The 22022-nt window shown below is 32.0% G+C and overlaps 1 protein-coding gene across 1 annotated transcript; it reads left to right on the plus strand.

The window, feature by feature from the left end:
- The first annotated feature begins 823 nt into the window (after positions 1–823).
- LOC105116040 (uncharacterized) lies at positions 824–2218 on the plus strand. Its single transcript, XM_011013185.1, has 3 exons — positions 824–1059; positions 1337–1441; positions 1885–2218. Exons 1-3 carry the CDS (start codon positions 913–915, stop codon positions 2143–2145), a joined length of 513 nt encoding a protein of 170 aa, XP_011011487.1. The 5' UTR covers positions 824–912; the 3' UTR covers positions 2146–2218.
- The last annotated feature ends 19804 nt before the right edge of the window (positions 2219–22022 follow it).

Consider the following 22022-nt stretch of genomic DNA (forward strand, 5'->3'; position numbering starts at 1 on the left):
ACATGTACTCATTTATTTCTAATCAATGCATACCGTATTAGCTGTGTTTCCGGTATACAGATGTTAGACAAATTATATTTATTTTGATAATAATTATTTTTTATTTAAAAATATAATAAAATAATATGTTTTTTAATTTATTTTTGTATTAGTATATTAAAATAATATAAAAATATACATTAATTTAAAGAAAAAAATTAAAATTTTACGAAACCACAAAAAACAAATAAGGCATACATATTCCAGGTTATTGTGGCCTGAATGTGACAAATTACCAATCACCGTATCCTTGTTTGGTATATAAGAAAGGGTAGTTAAAACTATATTTTATTCTAATTATAATTTTGAAAATGTTTGATTAATTAATATATATTAAAGTTTTTCATGGATCCTACTAAAATTTCTTTTTAAAAATCTTGGTTACAAAAAAAAAACTTATAATTTGTAATTTTTTTAAATCTATTTTTTAAACCATGATCTTAAAAGGTACAGCAATATTAATATACTAATAAATTATGTAATAGGATAATAATTTTATCATCAACGAGATTTGTTCATTTTTTATATCTTGAAATTAAAATTTAAGAAATTAAAAAATTAAAAGTCGGTCTTTAAAATTACTTAAAAATAGTTTAATCTTAACTCATAAACTACCTAGTCCGAATAAATTAAAATTGAAAAAACACAACCGCTTAGATAAAGAAGCATCTAGAAAAGAAGGTTTCGGATTATGTAACAGAAAAGCAAACACCCAAATATACGGGAGAAGCAAAAGACTGCTGTACCCCTATTCTCTTTATGGAATGCCCTTCATCTATTTTGTGCCACTAAAATACAGAGGCAAAATTAATTGTATTAAAGCACAGTTGCTACCCATCCCTCTCACTCTCTGGCCACCTAGTTCAAGAAAAAATGATCGAAGGCAAAGCAGTGGTGACTTTTTGGCTGTATTTGGCTGTTGTATTCACACCTCCACAAAACAGGTCAAAGATTACACAGCCACAGCCACTGCCACAGCCACAGCCCCTCACTTCCTTCAAGATCAACACTACCCTGCAGGTATGATGTAGTCTGTAGATAGAGGATTCTTATATTGCTCTTTCAAGACAAGTTAATTAGTTTTATGACTGATGTGATATATGCATGCATATAACTATTTCATAGAGATAACGTCCAAAAAATTTAAAGGATTTAACCTTTAAATTATGTAGTAGATTCTTCTTCTTATACATGTATGTATAAATTAAGATGATCTGATGAAATTGTTTACTCTAATTATTAATTCTTTAGTTAATTATCTATCTGTTCTTGTGGCGTAAATGTATATGATTATTAGAATACGGCAAGCAGCTGTTCTTACACGGTGACTATAAGAACAAGCTGTTCTTCAAATACACGTGATCGGATCAGCCTTGCATTTGGAGATGCTTATGGGTATCAGGTTGGTGTCCAAACAATGCTCCACATCAGCAGTTTATTAGAAGCATATGATAATTAATTTTTAGTCAAAATCTTATTAATTAGAAGCAATTTGTGATTTATAGTTTATTAAAAGCATATGCTTATGGGTGTATACATACAAGTTTAGTTTCATTTTACCCCTTGAAGCTTATTCTTCAATAATATACTTCTTTAATATATCATCTATTTATCAATACAATTCTCTTTTTTGGAAGAAGGTAAACTGAAAATTAACCAGCTCTAATTGAACTTTAGCCTCGGATCACCTACAGTAGATACAACTAATTTAAGCTTATTCATGCCAAAGTACTGTCAATGAATGCTGCAAAATACAACCTAATTCTTTGAGGTTTAATTTATGTTCTGGGTCATTGGCATTCAATTCTTGATGAAATATATATATATATATATATGAATGACCAGGTATATGTTCCGAGACTTGATGATCCACGTTCAAGAACATTTGAGAGTTGCTCAACAGATACCTTTCACATTAATGGGCCGTGTACATACCAGATCTGCTATGTGTACCTCTACAGAAATGGCTACGATGGCTGGAAACCTGAGTCTATCACCATATCTGGCTATTACACTTCTTCTGTTACATTTTACTACAGCACATTCATCCCTAATGCTGTTTGGTATGGCTTTAATCATTGTAATGCTGCTTCCTCTTCCGCTTGAACAATCTTATCACTTAAAATAGACTTTAATCCTTAATTAATAATTAAGTTGATTTGAACCGTTTAATGTGGTATTTTGTATGTACCATTTTAGTTTGCTTCCATTCTTTTTATTTTTAATAATGATTCTTTTTAATGTATAATTTTTTTTATTTGTGTTGGGTTAGGGGGACATAATAGGGAGACTGTAAGAACTAGAACACAAATATCTGCATTATTTGGTGGTATCTAGAGCGCTAATACTGTTTGGTTATTTGGTAAAGTTTTTTGAAGTTCTGCGCTCATCGCGCAGTCCAGATGACATAAACCCAATAATTTTCGAGCTTGTTTACGAAACGATGCTACATTGATTAGAGTAAATGCAGACCATGTGTTTGTTTAAGAATCTTATTAAATCTATCATGATTATCGAACAAAAGGAGGTAAGCAGCAATAATCAATAGGAAAGAGAAAAGGCAGAACTATAATTGTTATTGTACTATATGATTTACCCTGTAATTTAATTTAAATTTTTCTTGTTATATATATTTTTTAATATTAAAATAATAATATATTAGATTTATTATGGACAATTTAAATTAATGTGTTAAATTTGTTATCCATGTTATAAAATTATAATAATTTTATTGAAAAAAATTAAAATAAATTACAAAATCTAATTTTAAATTAATTTAATATTAAAAGATGAAATTAAAAAATAATTAAAAAAATAAAAAACTACCTGAATTAACATGTCAAATTTTTAGCTTGGTTCATAAAATCAAGATAACCTCATGAAAAACAAATTGAAATAAATTATAAATTTCAATCTCTAACTAGTTTAAATATTGAAAGATAAGATTAAAAAAGAAATTAATTAAAAAATATATAAAAAACAACCTAAATCAATCCGCTAAACTCATGACTTTGATCATCAGATCGAGATAATTTTATATAAAAAAATAAAAAATTAACCTAATTTAACTCGAGTTAATCTTTCAAGTTCACAAATTTGATCTTGAAATCGAGATAACCCTATAGAGAAAAAGTTAAAACAAATTATAAAGCACGATTCTCAATTACTCATGTTGGACCTAAAGTTGAACAATGAGATTTATAAAAATCTTAATTAAAAAAATAATATAAAAAATAAATCAAGTCAACTCGAGTTAATTGTTAAGTACTATTACAGGATTATGAGACTAGGATAACTTAATAAAAAAAAATCAAAACAATTCATGAAATCTAATTCCCAATCAAATATAATATTAATTAAAAAGAAAATCAATAAAAAATGAGTCAATTATTTTAACATGCGATATGGGTCATGAGACGGGGATAACACAATAAAATGCAAGTCCAATGTTAAAGAATATGTAACCTGAATCATAAGACTGATATAATCTCTTAGAAAGAAAATAAAAAGGTGATTCAATTTAACTAGGGTTAAAATGTCAAAATCCATGACATTGATCTTGAGACCAATATATTCTCATAAAAAGCAAACCAAAAAAGATTATGAAGCTCAATTTTAAACTGATCTAATATTAAATGATAAAATTAAAAAACATTAATTAAATAAAAGACACTAAAAAACAACTTGAGCCAACTCGGGTTAACTCGTTAAACACTATTCTCGGGTCATAAGATCAAGATAACTTAATGGAAATTAAATACAAAAAATCATAAAGTTTAATTCTTAATCAAATCAATATTAAAGGATAAAATTGAAAAAAAATAAGAAAAAAAAATCTGAGTCAACCGAGTTAATCCATTAAACTTAGGATTCATATCATAAGAGTGCGATAACTAAATAGAAAAAATTAATATTAAAGGATAAAATAAAAAAATCAAAGAAAAACAAGTAAAATCTTATTCTAAAAAATAGTACTTTGTGAGGAGGGATACACTAGAACCTCCTCCTCTTTTAGTTTATTGTTAATAACAAATACAAATTACATAACTCTATTTTTTTTCTTTTTACAGCTTCAAATATGTTTTCTTTCAATTATTAGAGTGCTAATAATCACAAAGGGTAGGATAGGTGACACGATTAAAAGATTGATGTCTTCTTCCAAGTGCAGGAGTGTCGAAGTAATAAATAACCTGGCAAGACCGAGGTCAAACTACAAGGAGGTTAAATGTATAAATTATAGATGACAACAACAACAATAACAATAATAATAATAATAATATAGTAGTAGTTCATATGACCAAAAGATTGATATCTTCTCCCAAGTGCAGGAGTGTCGAAGTAATAAATAACCCGGCAAGACCGAGGTCGAACCACAGAGAGGTTAATTGTACAAATTATAGACAACAATTAGAAACAACAATAATAGTAATAATAACAATAACAATAATAATAGTAGCAATAATAATACTAATAATAATAGTAGTACTAGTAATAGTAATAGTAATAATAATAATAACAATAATAATAATAATAAAGAAAAAAAAAGAGAAGAAGAAGAAGAAGAAAATGAGAACTTTGATATAGAATATTAATGTAAGAATTAAACAATGATAATAACAAATGTCAAGGTTAGAGGATCCACTAATGGTATGTCAAACAAGTATAGTATAAACTCTTATTATTCAATTGAAAACCACACACAAAGGAGGTTCCAATCTGATTATAAATTGTTAACATGATTTTATTAGTCATCTTATTCGATTAATGCTAATACTTGTAAATCTCATCAAGCATTCATGATTATAACTTATATTAACAACAAATCAAGTTCCTTTCATAGCTCAGGTGTCGGTTATACCATACAGTATGGGCTATGAAAGTGTCAAGCATTTGTTGTACCAAGTCTTATACAACATAAATCAAGATTAGTCATTTAACAAGCAAAGTATTAAAGAGTGAACAAGATAACAAATACAAAACATGTTAGTATCAAACATTAAAGTCCATATTAAGTTTACACTATACTTATTCTTACACCATTAGTGTAACCTTTTCACCTTAACATAATAAACTTAGCTAAACATAATGAAAGAAAGAAAAATAAATAAACAAAATAAGAACATAAATAAGATAAGAGTTAACTAAGTAAAGGAAATGAAATGGAAGGCATAAACATGATATTAATGAAAGCAAAATATAAACATTACAAAAAATACAAAGAGAGAAAGCAAGAGCATGATCTTGATCTAGACACCAAGATTCCTAAATGCATGGCAAATGCCTCCTTTTATAGGCCAAAATTGGGAACTATTGATTTGATTACTAATTGATGAGTAAGTGGCCAACTCTTGACTTGGTGACAATCCTTATCTTCTTTTGTCTGCCCAAAACGTTATTGATAACGTCAAAATTGGAACCACTTGAAAACATGAAAGTTGTAGGAAATTATCTCAGCTTTCTTGTGTAAAAAATTCAGATCATTTCAACTTCTACAACTCCAGATATGGCCAAAATAATGAACAGTGCTTGGGTTGGAGGACAGATTCGGGCTTTTTTTGTTTCTCCAATTTGAACTTGAAAATGAACTTTTTAGATCTTAGGCTCCATATGAAAGTTGTAAGCCTATGTCTTACCTTTCCATTCATATAATGTAGACCTAAATCGAATATCTACAGCTCTAGATATGATCCAATTACGAACAGTGTTCCTGTTTGGACTACACCGACATCTCTTTTCTAAGTTTGGTCATCTCTTTGTCCTTTCAATTTTAGTTCTTAAATTCATCAATCAATCCTTTTATTTATGTGATAGGCCTGCATTTAAAATAAATATTTACTATAAATTAAAGGTATCTTATATTATTAGATATATTATTATAAAATATGCTTTAGTTAAGGAGTTATTGATACTATAAGTGCAAAATGATGATATAAAACCTTGATAAAAATACACTTTTAAGTATCAATCACACCCCCTAACGAGCTTATTACTAGTCCCTAATAATCAAAGCATTAAAATAGAAAAATACTTTGCAAATTCCACAAAGCAAGGTAGTCATCATTTAACTTCCATTAATCTATCCAGATAAACAAACTCTCATTAAATTTATATACCTGCTCAATACCTCTTAACAAGATATTCATAGACCTTTCTTTTGTGCTCAATGTATCAACACATAATTATGGGGTTTTTCTTGGAAGAAAATAATTTTTTTATTCTAATGTTTAAGGTTAACTTCCTTGGGTTGGGATTATTATTATTATTTTTTTCATATATCTATATATAGAATTTAAAACACTATGCATCTTTAACCCATGTAACGAGCTTTCAGCTAATGACTCCCAGACCAGTTGGTCTTAGGGTATTAGGTGTTAAGACACCCCTACGAGCTTAGTAACTCGGGTCGCAGATACTGATATGTAGTTCGTACAATGTTTGATTTCCTTCAGCTTTTCTCCTCAACCCATGTAACAAGCGTTGGGCCAATAGCTCCCAAGTCAGTTGACTTTAGAGTATTAGGTGTTAAAACACCCCTTCAGACTTAATTTCTTAGATTAGGGAGGCTACGAAACCAAACTTATCTACATTTCTATTATTATCATTTCTTTTCTATTTTTTCTTTTTCTTAATTATATACTATCCCTTTCTCTTAGTTGTTACGTTTAACAAAAGAACATAAATAATGTAATAATCCAATATGCAACCCACAATCATATGTTAAAGTGTGTGTGTGTAAATTAAGGTTTAAGAATACACGTTAAATAAGTATATGAGCAGAATTAAGTGATAACAATGTGAAAGTTTGTAAATCTGAATATTTCAAAAAGTATTATGATAGACCTTGTTATGAATGATTACTAAGATGCGTCTCAAGAGTTATAAAAAGTTCTTATTACTCTACCATCATAGGAACAACAATTTTGCACATGCTTTATAAAATAGAAAACACAGTTAGTTTTTTTTTTTTAGCTACTACCCTGTCCCCCCAACTAAAACGAGACATTGTCCTCAATGTTTAAAGGTAGAAAGATAGAGTATAAAACATATCACCTGAAATAACGAACACTGACAAACCTGAAACACACTGAAACAAATATAAGAAACAACAAAACACAATAATAAAATCAAAAGACATAAAGATTCATAAATGAAGGCTCAAATCCAATCTAAGCTTTTTACGGCTTTCCTTAGTTGACCAATTTATGCAACTCATGGAAGGATCAATTACAGGAATGAAAAATTGTAGTTGGTTAATCAATTGTTCAGCAGTAGCAGCAGAGATTATGATTTGTCGTGCAGAAGATATTAGAAATTCATGTTCCACAACATAATCAAGAAAAGACAATAACTTATCATAATAACCATTAACATTTAACACACCTATGGGTTTATGATGAATGTGCAGTTGGGCCCAAAAGGAAATATGAAAGATCTCTTCCAATGTACCTAGACCACCTGGTAAGGCAATGAAGGCATCAGCATGGTTAAATATTGCATTCACTCGAGCAGACATTGTGGAGACCTGTAGTTCCTCTCCAATTGTTTTTTCAATGATGTCCTCTTATGTCAAAGCTTCAGGGATGACCCCCAATACTTGACTACCTCCTAAAAATATAGCTATTGACACATCTCTCATTAACCCAAGACTGCCTCCCCCATACACTAAATGAATCTTTCTCTTAGCTAGCACTTGACCAAGATGATTTGCTGATTCTAAAAACTCCTTTTCTTTCCCAGGACTAGATCCACCGAAAACACAAATATTTCTTATATGATGACCTGAGGAACTTGCCATTTAAAGAGCGGGAAAATACTTTTTCAATTTTTCAAGATTAGTGTTCATTTTCAAATGAGAATTGGAAGAGAGATTAATAGAATTGCACAAATATATACACAGATATCAGTTATTATAGGAAACTAAAAGAATCGACTTAAGTCACGGAGTACCGTTGTCCGCCATTTGACCGGAGTGAGAGAAACTAGCAAAAATCACTAAAAAAAACACAAAAATAATATGAGAAAAAAAAATATTTATATACAGGCTCATCCAATTCAATAGAGTCATGTTCAACTGAAAAATTATCAAAGTAAACTTTCAGACGATGTCCATTTACCTTGAAAACATTGCCATTCATTGGATTCTCGATGTCGTAGGCCCCATATGGATACACATGTTTCACAACAAAAGGACCGCTCCATCTTGATCTTAATTTTTCAGGAACTAAATGCAGTCGAGAATTATAAAGTAAGACTTTTTGACCAACTTTGAATGTTTTTCTTAGTATTTTCTTGTCATGAAACTCTTTAAGTCTTGCTTTATAAATTCTTGAATTTCCATATGCATCATTTCTTATTTCTTCAAGCTCATTTATTTGTAATTTTCGGAATTGACTAGCATCATTTAGATTTGAATTGAAAGCTTTAATAGCCCAATAAACTTTATGTTCAAGTTCCACAGGCAAGTGACAAGGTTTTTCATTGACTAGTCTATAAGATGACATACCTAATGATGTTTTATAAGCAGTTCGATAAGTCCAAAGTGCATCATTAAGTCTTAAAGACCAGTCTTTCCTATTAGGGTTCATTGTTTTCTCCAAAATATGTTTGATCTCCCTATTAGCAAGCTCTACTTGTCCACTTGTTTGAGGGTGATAAATGGTGGCAACTTTGTGTGTGATTCCATATTTCTTCATTAAAGACTCAAATGGCGTGTTGGAGAAATGTGTTCCACCATCACTTATTATGGCTCGAGGGACTACAAATCGACTCAAAATATTTTCTTTCAAAAACTTTTCACTGTTTTGTGATCATTGTTTCGACTTGGAATTGCCTCTATCCATTTTGATACATAATCTACTGCGATTAATATATATAAGAAACCAAATGATGGAGGGAATGGACCCATGAAATCTATACCCCAGCAGCCAAAGATCTCAATGACAAGAATAGGATTTAAAGGTGTCATGTGACATTTTAAAATAGATCCTAACTTTTAACAATTCTTACAAGTCTTGCAAAATATATGTGAGTCCTTGAACATGGTGGGCCAGTAAAATCCGTTTTGTAAAATTTTTGCAATTGTCTTTCTTGATGACAAATGGCCCCCACATACCTTAGAATAACAAAATTTAATGACACTACTTACCTCATTGTCAAGTAAGCAGGTTTTTAAGTTTAACAAAGGCTTCTTCACAATGTTCAATCCATTCAAAAATAGTATCCTTTGTTAGAAGGTTACTTAAAGGCTTAGAAATTACACTAAAATCTTTGATGAACCTTCTATAAAAACCAGCATATCCTAGGAATGATCTAACATCTTTAATATATTTTGGTGTTGGCAAGTTTGCAATTTACTTGATTTTAGATTTGTCAACCTCAATTCCTTTTGATGAAACAATGTGACCAAGTACAATGCTGTTTGTTACCATAAAATGATATTTTTCCCAATTCAGCACAAGATTCTTCTCTTCATACCTAGTCAAAACCTTTTATAAGTTAGTCAAACATTCATCAAATGAATTGCCAAAAATAGAAAAATCATTCATGAAAATCTCAAGAAAATATTCAACCATATCACTAAATATACTAAGCATGCATCTTTGAAATGTGGCTGGTGCATTACATAATCCAAAAGGCATCCTTTGATAGGCAAAAGTACCAAATGGACATGTGAAAGTAGTCTTCTCTTGATCTTCCAATGCAATTTCAATTTGGTTGTAACCCGAATAGCCGTCTAGGAAATAATAAAATTCATGACCTGCAACTCTTTCTAGGATTTGATCCATGAAAGGTAAAGGAAAATGATCTTTTCTAGTCATTGAATTAAGTTTCCTATAGTCAATGCACATGCGCCAACCAGTAATAGTTCTAGTGGGAATTAACTCATTGTTCTCATTTGTTATCATAGTGACTCCAGACTTCTTGGGTACAACTTGGGTAGGACTTACCCATTTGCTATCAGAAATAGGATAAATGATTTCATTATCTAAAATCTTAATGACTTCATTTTTTAGTACTTCTTTCATATTAGGATTTAGCCTTCGTTGCATTTCTCTAGAGGGTTTAGCATTTTCCTCCAAATAAATTCTATGTGTACAAATCAAAGGACTAATTCCTTTTATATCAGCTATGGTCCATCCTAATGCATTTTTGTGCATTTTCAGAGTTTGTAATAACTTACCTTCTTGATGTGCATTAAGTTTGGAAGAGATTATTACTGGAAAAGTTTCATTTTCTCCCAAAAATGAGTATTTGAGATTAAATGGCAACGACTTCAAATCAGGTTTGGATGGTTGAACACTTAAAGGTATGGACTTAATTGATCGTGGTGGCAATTCCTCAATTTTTAGTCTCCAATTACTTGCTTTTGATTCTTCCTGAAAATAAACCATTTGTAAATCATCAGATTCATCAATCTCAATTTCACTGGAAGTGATTGGAAATTGATCACGAATTAATTTTTCAGTAAAGTCCACTTCATGTAAATCATTATCATCTCTAGGTTGCTTGTAAATGTTGAAAATATTCATCTCCAATGTCATGTTTCCAAATGATAGCTTTATCAGTCCATTCCTACAATTAATCAATGCGTTAGAAGTTGCAAGAAATGGACGTCCTAAAATAACAGGAAATGAATTACATACTTCAACAGGTTGTGTGTCCAAGACAATAAAATCCACAGGATAAATGAATTTATCGACTTGTACTAACACATCTTCAATTATTCCTCTAGGCACTTTTAGAGATCTATCGGCAAGTAAAAGAGTTAAAGAAGTTGGTTTTAACTCACCTAGATTGAGACTCTAAAAAACTGAATATGAAAGTAAATTCACACTAGCACCGAGATCAAGTAAGTCTCTTTCAATTTTATGCTTTCCAATAAAGCAAGAAATTATAGGACAACCAGGGTCTTTATATTTTAAAGCATTATTTTTCTGAAGAATAACACTTACTTGTGATTAGTACTTAAAAGTGCATTTTTATCAAGGTTTTATATCATCATTTTGCACTTGAAGTATCAATAACTCCTTAACTAAAGCATGTTTTATAATAATATATCTAATAATATAAGATACCTTTAATTTGTGGTAAATGTTCATTTTAAATGCAGGCCTATCACATAAATGAAAGGATTGATTGATGAATTTAAGAACTGAAATTGAAAGGACAAAGAGATGGCTAGATTTAGAAAAGAGATGCCGGTGTAGTCCATACCAGAACACTGTTTGGTAATTGGATCATATCTGGAGCTGTAGATCTCAGATTTAAGTTTACTTTATATGGATGGAAAGGTAAGACATAGGCCTACAACGTTTATATGGAGCTCAAGATCTAAAAAGGTCATTTTTAAGTCCAAATTAGAGCAACAATAAAGAAGCCCGAATCTGTCTTCCAGCCCGAGCATTGTTCAGTATTTGGCCCATATCTGGAGTTCTAGAAGTCCAAATGACCTGAAATTTTTACACAAGAAAGCTAAGACAATTATCTACAACTTTCATGTTTCAAGTGGCTCTAATTTTGACGTTATCAATGACGTTTTGGGGCAGACAAGAGAAGATAAGGATTGTCACCAAGTCAACAGTTGGTCACCCACTCATTAATTAGTCATCGAATCAATAGTTCCCAATTTTGGCCTATAAAAGGAGGCATTTGCCATACATTTAGGCATCTTGGTTTCCAGATCAAGATCATGCTCTTGCTTTCTCTCTTTGTATTTTTTGTAATGTTTATGCTGTGCTTTTATTAATATCAACTTTATGCCTTTGATTTCCTTTCATTTACTTAGCTAGCTTTTATCTTATTTATGTTCTTATTTTGTTTATTTATTTTTCTTTCTTTCATTATGTCTAACTAAGTTTATTATGTCAAGGTGAAAAGGTTACACTAATACTATATTAAGTTTTTGTAATGTTTATACTATACTTGTTTGGCATACCATTAGTGGATCCTCTAACCTTGACATTTGTTATTATCATTGTTTAATCGTTACATTAATGTTCCATCTTAAAGTTCTCATCTTCTTCTTCTCCTCCTTCTTTTTCTTCTTCTTCATTATAATTATTATTATTATTATTACTATTACTATTACTATTACTACTACTACTATTATTATTAGTACTATTATTGCTACTATTATTATTGTAGTTAATATTCCATCTCAAAGTTCTCATATTCTTCTTCTTTTTCTTTATTATTATTATTATTATTATTACTACTACTACTTCCATCTCCAAGTTCTCATCATCTTCTTCTTCTTCTCTTTCTTTATTATTATTATTATTATTATTATTATTATTATTATTATTATTATTATTATTGTTGTTGTTGTTGTTGTTGTTGTTGTTATTACTATTATTATTGTTGTTGTTATTGTTATTGTTATTGTTATTGTATTATTATTTATAATTTGTACAATTAACCCCCCTATGGTTCGACCCCGGTCTTGCCAGGTTATTTATTACTTCGACACTCCTGCACTTGGAAGAAGACATCAATCTTTTGGTCGTGTCAACTTGTTCGACTAGAAAGGATTTCTTTTTCACATTCAGTTTCCTCTTCATAGTGCATAGATCTTTCAAAAATTTAGCATAGAAAGGAACATGTTTAATAGCATCCAGCAAAGGTATATTGATTCTTACCTATTTTAAAATTTCAAAAATTTCAGAGTTGTGATTAACTTTCCTTCGTTTGGTCATGACTTGAGGAAATGGAAATGCTGGCGGAGAATCAGTCTTTTCTTTGTAATTTTCAAATTCAACCCCTTCCTTACCCTCAGAGATTGACTCATCATCTTTCTCATAAGGTTCAAGAGAGGGTTTTTCAATAACCTTACCATTGCGAAGAGTAGTGACTGATTTGACTTGATCCATGTGTTAGCTTCCAGAAGTACTTGCATTTGCATTGTATTGCCCCTTGGGATTTTGTTGTGGTTGAGATGGAAACTTACCTTTCTCTTGGAAACTGAGAGCAGATGTTAATTTTGCAAGAGTATCTTTAAAATCTGTCATGCTTTGAGCAAGTTGAGTATTGATTGTTTCTTGCTTTTCAATGAATGCATGTAAGGTTTCCTCAAGATTTCTTCTAGGAGGTGGAGCATAAGGAGGTGCATATCCGTGAGAATTTTGGAAATTGTGGTGTGCTTTAAACGGTGGTTGTGAAGTTTGTGGATTGTTGTTCTCACCCTTCCAACTAAAATTTGGGTGATTTCTTGATTAGTACTTGTATGTTTGGGAGTATGGGTTGTGGTTGGCCCTTTGAAAACTGTTTAAAGCATGGGCTTGTTCATGGAGACATTCTTTAAAAGAAGGCAAGGTTGGACAATCGTTGGTTGAGTGTTCATTTGTTTCACAGATTTGACACACAATGTTTTCAACAGATTTTAATTGACCACTCTTTTTCAATTCTAGTGCCTCGACTTTTCTAGCTAAAGATGCAAACTTGGCTTGAAGGTCATGATCTTCCCTAAGGTTGTACATACCTCCACTAGATGTATGAGGTTGAGTTTTACTCGGTGCCTCATAAGTACCCGCGGTGTCCCAATTTTGAGCATTTTCAGCTAACAAGTCTAAGTACTCCATTGCTTCATCAGGGTCTTTATCTTCAAAAGTTCCATTGCACATCAATTCAACCATTTGCCTATCTTTAGGTGTTAACCCTTCATAGAAATGTGAAACCAATCTCCATGTTTCAAAACCATGATGAGGGCAAGTACTAAGCAAGTCTCGATACCTATCCCAACATTGGTAAAATGTTTCTCCTGGTTTTTGAGTGAAAGTAGTGATTTGTCTTTTGAAAGAGTTTGTTCTATGAGATGGAAAAAACTTCTTTAAAAACTGTTGTTGCATTTCATCCCAAGCACGAATGGATCCTGGTCTTAAATTTTGTAGCCATGTTTTAGCTTTATCTTTTAATGAAAAAGGAAAAAGCTTTAATCTGATGGTGTTCATGCTACAATTTAAATTATTATATGTGTTGCACACCTCCTCAAATTCCCTTAAATGCAAGTATGGATTTTCCAATTCCAAACCATGAAAAGAAGGTAAAAGTTGAATAATACCTGGTTTAAAATTAAAATGAGATGCATCAGGAGGAAAAACTATGCATGATGGTGCACTTGTTCTTGTGGGATTCATGTGGTCTCTAAGTGTTCTAGCACGGTTATTCTCATTATTCTCATTATGAAGTGATTGATTATCTTCTTCGGCCATATTTTCTGAAAATGATGAGGATACCCTACAAAGTCTACCACTTGATGTACGTGACCACACTCTCATGCACGTGTAGGAATAAAATAAAAAGAAGAACAACAAAGCAAAAGAAGGAGGAAGAAAACAAAATAAAAAGAAACAAAAGAAAAGAAACAAAGTTATATACAAGAAAAGTGAAAAGAGAAAATAAAATAAATACTATAATTTATACAAGAACTTACCTCCCCGGCAACGGCGCCAAAAACTTGACACGACTAAAAGATTGATGTCTTCTCCCAAGTGCAGGAGTGTCGAAGTAATAAATAACCCGGCAAGACCGGGGTCGAACCACAGGGAGGTTAATTGTACAAATTATAAACAACAATTATAAACAATAATTATAAACAACAACAATAATAATAGAAGCAATAATAATACTAATAATAATAGTAGTAGTAGTACTAATAATAATAATAATAATAATAATAATAATAATAAGAACAAGTGCACCATCATGCATAGTTTTTCCTCCTGATGCATCTCATTTTAATTTTAAACCAGGTATTATTCAACTTTTACCTTCTTTTCATGGTTTGGAATTGGAAAATCCATACTTGCATTTAAGGGAATTTGAGGAGGTGTGCAACACATATAATAATTTAAATTGTAGCATGAACACCATCAGATTAAAGCTTTTTTCTTTTTCATTAAAAGATAAAGCTAAAACATGGCTACAAAATTTAAGACCAGGATCCATTCGTGCTTGGGATGAAATGCAACAACAATTTTTAAAGAAGTTTTTCCCATCTCATAGAACAAACTCTTTCAAGAGACAAATCACCACTTTCACTCAAAAACCAGGAGAAACATTTTACCAATGTTGGGATAGGTATCGAGACTTGCTTAGTACTTGCCCTCATCATGGTTTTGAAACATGGAGATTGGTTTCACATTTCTATGAAGGGTTAACACCTAAAGATAGGCAAATGGTTGAATTGATGTGCAATGGAACTTTTGAAGATAAAGACCCTGATGAAGCAATGGAGTACTTAGACTTGTTAGCTGAAAATGCTCAAAATTGGGACACCGCGGGTACTTATGAGGCACCGAGTAAAACTCAACCTCACACATCTAGTGGAGGTAGGTACAACCTTAGGGAAGATCATGACCTTCAAGCCAAGTTTGCATCTTTAGCTAGAAAAGTCGAGGCACTAGAATTGAAAAAAAGTGGTCAATTAAAATCTGTTGAAAACATTGTGTGTCAAATTTGTGAAACAAATGAACACTCAACCAACGATTGTCCAACCTTGCCTTCTTTTAAGGAATGTCTCCATGAACAAGTCCATGCTTTAAATAGTTTCCAAAGGCCCAACCATAACCCATACACACAAACATACAACCCTGGTTGGAGAAATCACCCAAATTTTAGTTGGAAGAGTGAGAACAAGAATGCACAAACTTCACAACCATCGTTTCAAGCACACCACAATTTCCAAAATTCTCATGGATATGCACCTCCTTATGCTCCACCTCCTAGAAGAAATCTTGAGGAAACATTGCATGCATTCATTGAAAAGCAAGAGACAATCAATACTCAACTTGCTCAAAACATGATAGATTTTAAAGATACTCTTGCTAAATTAACATCTGCTCTCAGTTTCCAACAGAAAGGTAAGTCTCCATCTCAACCACAACAAAATCCCAAGGGGCAATACAATGCAAATGCAAGTAGTTCCGGAAGCCAACATATGGATCAAGTCAAATCAGTCACTACTCTGCGCAGTGGTAAGGTTATTGAAAAGCCCTCTCTTGAATCTTATGAGAAAGATGATGAGTCAATCTCTGAGGGTAAGGAAGGGGATGAATCTGAAATTTCCAAAGAAACGACTGATTCACCGCCAGCACTTCCATTTGCTCAAGCCATGACCAAACAAAGGAAAGTCAATCACAACTCTGAAATTTTTGAAATTTTCAAACAGGTAAGGATCAATATACCTTTGCTGGATGCTATTAAACAAGTTCCTTCCTATGCTAAATTTTTGAAAGATCTATGCACTGTGAAGAGGAAACTGAATGTGAAAAAGAAAGCCTTTCTAGCCGAACAAGTAAGTGCTATTCTTCAAAACAATAATGCTTTGAAATATAAAGACCCTGGTTGTCCTACAATTTCTTGCTTTATTGGAGAGCATAAAATTGAAAGAGCCTTACTTGATCTTGGAGCTAGTGTGAATTTACTTCCATATTCAGTTTTTCAGAGTCTCAATCTAGGTGAGTTAAAACCAACTTCTATAACTCTTTTACTTGCCGATAGATCTATAAAAGTGCCTAGAGGAATAATTGAAGATGTGTTAGTACAAGTCGATAAATTCATTTATCCTATGGATTTTATTGTCTTGGACACAGAACCTATTGAAGCATGTAATTCATTTCCTGTTATTTTAGGACGTCCATTTCTTGCAACTTCTAACGCATTGATTAATTGTAGGAATGGACTGATGAAGCTATCATTTGGAAACATGACATTGAAAATGAATATTTTCAACATTTGCAAGCAACCTAGAGATGACAATGATTTACAAGAAGTAGATCATATTGATGAATTAGTTTATGATCAACTTGAATCTACTTTAAGTAAAAATGAATTGGATGAAACTGAAGATTTGCAAATGATTTATTTTGAGGAAGAAATCATGGATGAAACAAGCACCGAAAATGTTGATGCGAATCTTTTGTCAACAGTGACAACAAATTCGACATCTAACATCACACCAATCGATGATTACTTTCCTAACGAATCCTTACTTTCTCTTAGTCCAATGCCTTGGTATGATAAAAATATCAATTTTCTTGCTTTAGGAGATTTGCCAACTGATTGGAGTATTCAAGACAAAGAAAAGATTTTGAACGAAGTGAAGAGCTTTTATTGTGATGACCCTAACTTATTCAAATATTATCCTGATCAAATATTTCAAAGATTCATTCCCGACAATGAGGTAAGTAGTGTCATTAAACTTTGTCATTCTGAAGCATGTGGAAGTTATTTCTCGTCAAAAAAGACAACTGCAAAAATCTTTCAAAATGGATTTTATTGGCCCACCATGTTCAAAGACACACATGCATTCTGCAAAACTTGTGAAATTTGTCAAAAAGTTGACACTGGTCAAAAAGTTTTGTTTTATAATTGTCAACTCTATTCATTCCCTAGAGAGCTAAGATCAAGATGGAACAATCCTTATGGGGCCTGTGATATTGAGAATTCAATGAATGACAATGATTTTAAGGAAAATGGACATCGTTCGAAAGCTTACTTTGATAATTTTCCTAGTGAAAATGAATCAACTGGTTTGAATGATCTTGTAGATAAAGGTTGATTATTTTGTTTTTCTTACATTGTTTTTGTGTTTCTTTTTGAGTGATTTTTTTGCAAGTTTCTTTCACCCTAGTCAAATGGCGGATAACGGTACTCCGTGACGTAAGTCGGTTCTTTCAGTTTCCCAGAATTACTGATATCTGTGTATATATCTGTGCAATTCTTTGAATCTCTCTTCCAATTCTCATTTGAAAATGGACACTAATCTTGAAAAATTGAAAAAGTATTTTCCCGCTCTGCCTCAGAATGCGATTACAAAAATTTACCGTGCTAGATGTGCAAGATTGAGATTGTTAATGAATCATGGAATTCCTAAAGATATTCGCTGGTTGATTGAAGCAAAGGTCCGATTATCAGGTGAGTCCTCTAACTTCATTTCACACATGCCTGGAACAGGTAAAAGCACTTTTGCAAAGAAGCGTCGTGCAAAACGACTACAAGTCTGTCATCGATGTGCTAGATGGACTTGTAATACACAATGTTGTTCTTTAGGAATGGTATCTATAAACCGTGAAGATAAAATACAATTCATTAAGGATGGCCTGAGTAAGGAGTCTTTAGATAATCTTCTATTGACTCTTGAGACGCATCCTAGTGGAGATGTGCATCGTGCAATTCATGATTTATGGCCACTATTTCATAAAGAACATGATCGACTTAGTCTTGGGAATCTGACTAAAAAAGACCCTGTTTGCCAGTTTTTAAGAAAACTGGATGGGAATCCTATCCCCGACCCATAGAGGGCGTTTAAGCCGTTCTTGGACGTAAAACTAAGGGAAGATATGCGCCACAATCACAACTACCTATACATACACATGTTTTTTTCAAAAGTAAATAAATAAATAAATAAATAAAAAGAGAGAGAGAGAGTGTGAGACTCCAGCTGGCCTACATATAGATGTTATGATTGCCTTTCCAATTTCTCATCTATAAAACCCTCTTTTCCTTCCTTTCATTTCTACTCAACCCATACATTCAACAAATACAGAAGTTTGTAGAAATGGCAAGTTCCTCAAGTCATCAAATAAGAAATATTTGTGTTTTCGGTGGATCTAGTCCTGGGAAAGAAAAGGAGTTTTTAGAATCATCAAATCATCTTGGTCAGGTGCTAGCTGAGCGAAAGATTCATTTAGTGTATGGGGGAGGAAATCTTGGGTTAATGGGAGGTGTGTCAATAACTGCATTTTTAGGAGGTAGTTAAGTTTTGGGAGTCGTCCCTAAAGCTTTGGCACAAGGGGACATCATTGGAAAAACAATTAGAGAGGAACTTCAGGTCTCCACAATGTCAACTCGAATGAATGCAATGTTTAACCATGCTGATGCCTTCATTGCTTTACCAGGTGGTCTAGGCACATTGGAAGAGATCTTTCATATTTCCTCTTGGGCTCAACTGCACATTCACCATAAACCCATAGGTTTGTTAAATGTTAATGGTTATTATGATAAGTTGTTGTCTTTTCTTGATCATGCTGTGGAACAGGAATTTCTAACATCTTCTGCACGACAAATCATAATCTCTGCTACTACTGCTGAATAATTGATTGACCAACTACAATCTTTCATTCCTGTGATTGATCCTTCCATGAGTCGCATAATTTGGTCATCTACGGGAAGCCGTAAAAAGCTTAGATTGGATTTGAGCCTTCATTTGTGAATTTTTGTGTCTTTTGGTTTTATTATTGTGTTTTGTTATTTCTTATTTTTGTTTTAGTGTGTTTCAGGTTTGTCAGTGTTCATTATTTCAGGTGATATCTTCTATACTCTATCTTTTTACCTTAAAACATTGAGGACAATGTCTCGTTTTGGTTGGGGGGAGAGGGTAGTAGTTGATAAAAAAAAAAAATTGTTTTTCATTTCATAAAGCATGTGCATAATTGTCTTTACTAGGATGGTAGAGTAAAGGAGCTCTTTTGTTAAGTGACTCTTGAGACGCATCTTAGTAACCATTCTTAACAAGGTCTATTATAATACTTCCTGAAATATTCAGATTTACAAACTCTCGTATAACCACTTAATTCTGCTCATATACTTATTTAACATGTATTCTTAAACCTTAATTTACACACACACACTTTAACATATAATTGTGGGTTGCATATTGGATTATTACATTATTTATGTTCTTTTGTTAAAGGTAACAACTAAGGGAAAGGGATTGTATATAATTAAAAAAAAAAGAAAAACATGAAAAAAAAGAAAAAAAAATGATGATAATAAAAATGTAGATAAGTTTGGTTTCGTAGCCTCCCTAACCTAAGCAATTAAGCCCGAAGGGGTGTTTTAACACCTAATACCCTAAAGTCAACTGACTTGGGAGCTATTGGCCCAATGCTTGTTACATGGATTGAGCAGAAAAGCTTAAGCGAATCAAACATTGCACTATCTACATATCAGTATCTGCGACCTGAGTTACTAAGCTCGTAGGGGTGTCTTAACACTTAATGCCCTAAGACCAACTAGTCTGGGAGTCATTAGCTGAAAGCTCGTCACATGGGTTAAAGATGCATGATGTTTTTAAATTATATGTATATAGAGTTAAGATGCATGATGTTTTTAAAGTATATGTATATAGAGTTAAAAAAAAAAAAAAGACAAAAATAGTAATCCCAACCCAAGGAAGTTAACCTTAAACATTAGAACAAAAATTTTGTTTTCTTCCAAGAAAAGCCCTATAATTATGTGTTGATACATTGAGACAAAAGAAAGGTTTATTAATATCTTGTTAAGAGGTATTGAGCAGATATATAAATTTAATGAGAGTTTGTTTATCTGGATAGATTAATGAAAGTTAAATGATGAATACCTTGCTTTGTGAAATTTACAAATTTGTTTTCTATTTTAACGCTTTGATTACTAGGGACTAGTAATAAGCTGGTTGGGGGGTGTGAATAGTACTTAAAAGTGCATTTTTATCATGGTTTTATATCATCATTTTGCACTTGAAGTATCAATAACTCCTTAACTAAAATATGTTTTATAATAATGTATCTAATAATATAAGATACCTATAATTTGTGGTAAATGTCTATTTTTAATGCAGGTCTATCACATAAATGAAAGGATTGATTGATGACTTGAAGAACTTAAATTGCAAGGATAAAGAGGTGGCCAAACTTAGAAAAGAGATGTCGGTGCAATCCAAACCGGAACACTGTTCGGGAATTGGGTCATATCTGGAGCTACAGATCTCAGATTTAGGTCTAATTTATATGGATGGAAAGGTAAGACATAGGCCTACAACTTTCATATGGAGCTCAAGATCTAAAAAGGCCATTATCAAGTCCAAAGTGTAGCAACAACAAAGAAGCCCGAATCTGTCTTCCAGCCCGAGCACTGTTCGGTATTTTGGCCATATCTGGAGTTCTAGAAGTCCAAATGAGCTGAAATTTTTACACAAGAAAGCTGAGACAATTGCCTACAACTTTCATGTTTGCAACTGGCTCCAGTTTTGACGTTATCAATGACGTTTTGGGCAGACAAGAGAAGATAAGGATTGTCACCAAGTCAAAAGTTGGTCACCCACTTATCAATTAGTCATCAAATCAATAGTTCCCAATTTTGGCCTATAAAAGGAGACATTTGCCATGCATTTAGGCATCTTGGTTTCCAGATCAAGATCATGCTCTTCCTTTCTCTCTTTGTATTTTTTATGCTTTGTTTTCATTAATATTAAGTTTATGCCTTTCATTTCCTTTCCTTTACTTAGTTAACTTTTATGTTCTTATTTTGTTTATCTATTTTGCTTTCTTTCATTATGTCTAGCTAAGTTAATTATGTCAAGGTGAAAAGGTTACACTAATGGTGTAAGAATAAGTATAATGTAAACTTAATATGGACCTTAATGTTTGATACTAACATGTTTTATATTTGCTATCTTGTTCACTCTTTAATACTTTGCTTGTTAAATGACTAATCTTGATTTATGTTGTATAACACTTGGTACAACAAATGCTTGGCACTTTCATAGCCCATAATGTATGGTATAACCGACACCTGAGCTATGAAAGGAACTTGATTTGTTGTTAACATAAGTTATAATCATGAATGCTTGACGAGATTTACAAGTATTAGCATTAATTGAATAAGATGACTAATGTAATCATGTTAACAATATATAATCTGATTGGAACCTCCTTTGTGTGTGGTTTCCAATTCAATAATAAGAGTTTATACTATACTTGTTTGATATACCATTAGTGGAACCTCTAACCTTGACATTTGTTATTATTATTGTTTAATCCTTACATTAATATTCCATCTCCAAGTTCTCATCATCATCTTCTTCTTCTCTTTCTTTATTATTATTATTATTACTACTACTACTACTACTACTACTACTACTACTACTACTACTACTACTACTACTACTACTACTACTACTACTACTACTACTACTACTACTACTACTACTACTACTACTACTACTA

This window comes from Populus euphratica, unplaced genomic scaffold (genome assembly GCF_000495115.2).
Source record: "Populus euphratica unplaced genomic scaffold, PopEup_1.0 scaffold832.1, whole genome shotgun sequence".
Lineage (NCBI taxonomy): Eukaryota > Viridiplantae > Streptophyta > Magnoliopsida > Malpighiales > Salicaceae > Populus > Populus euphratica.

Coding starts and splice junctions, on each gene's coding strand:
- LOC105116040 (XM_011013185.1), top strand. CDS start 913: ATGATCGAAGGCAAAGCAGTGGTGACTTTTTGGCTGTATTTGGCTGTT. Junction 1,060..1,336: donor AGATCAACACTACCCTGCAG/GTATGATGTAGT, acceptor TATGATTATTAG/AATACGGCAAGCAGCTGTTC. Junction 1,442..1,884: donor GAGATGCTTATGGGTATCAG/GTTGGTGTCCAA, acceptor ATGAATGACCAG/GTATATGTTCCGAGACTTGA.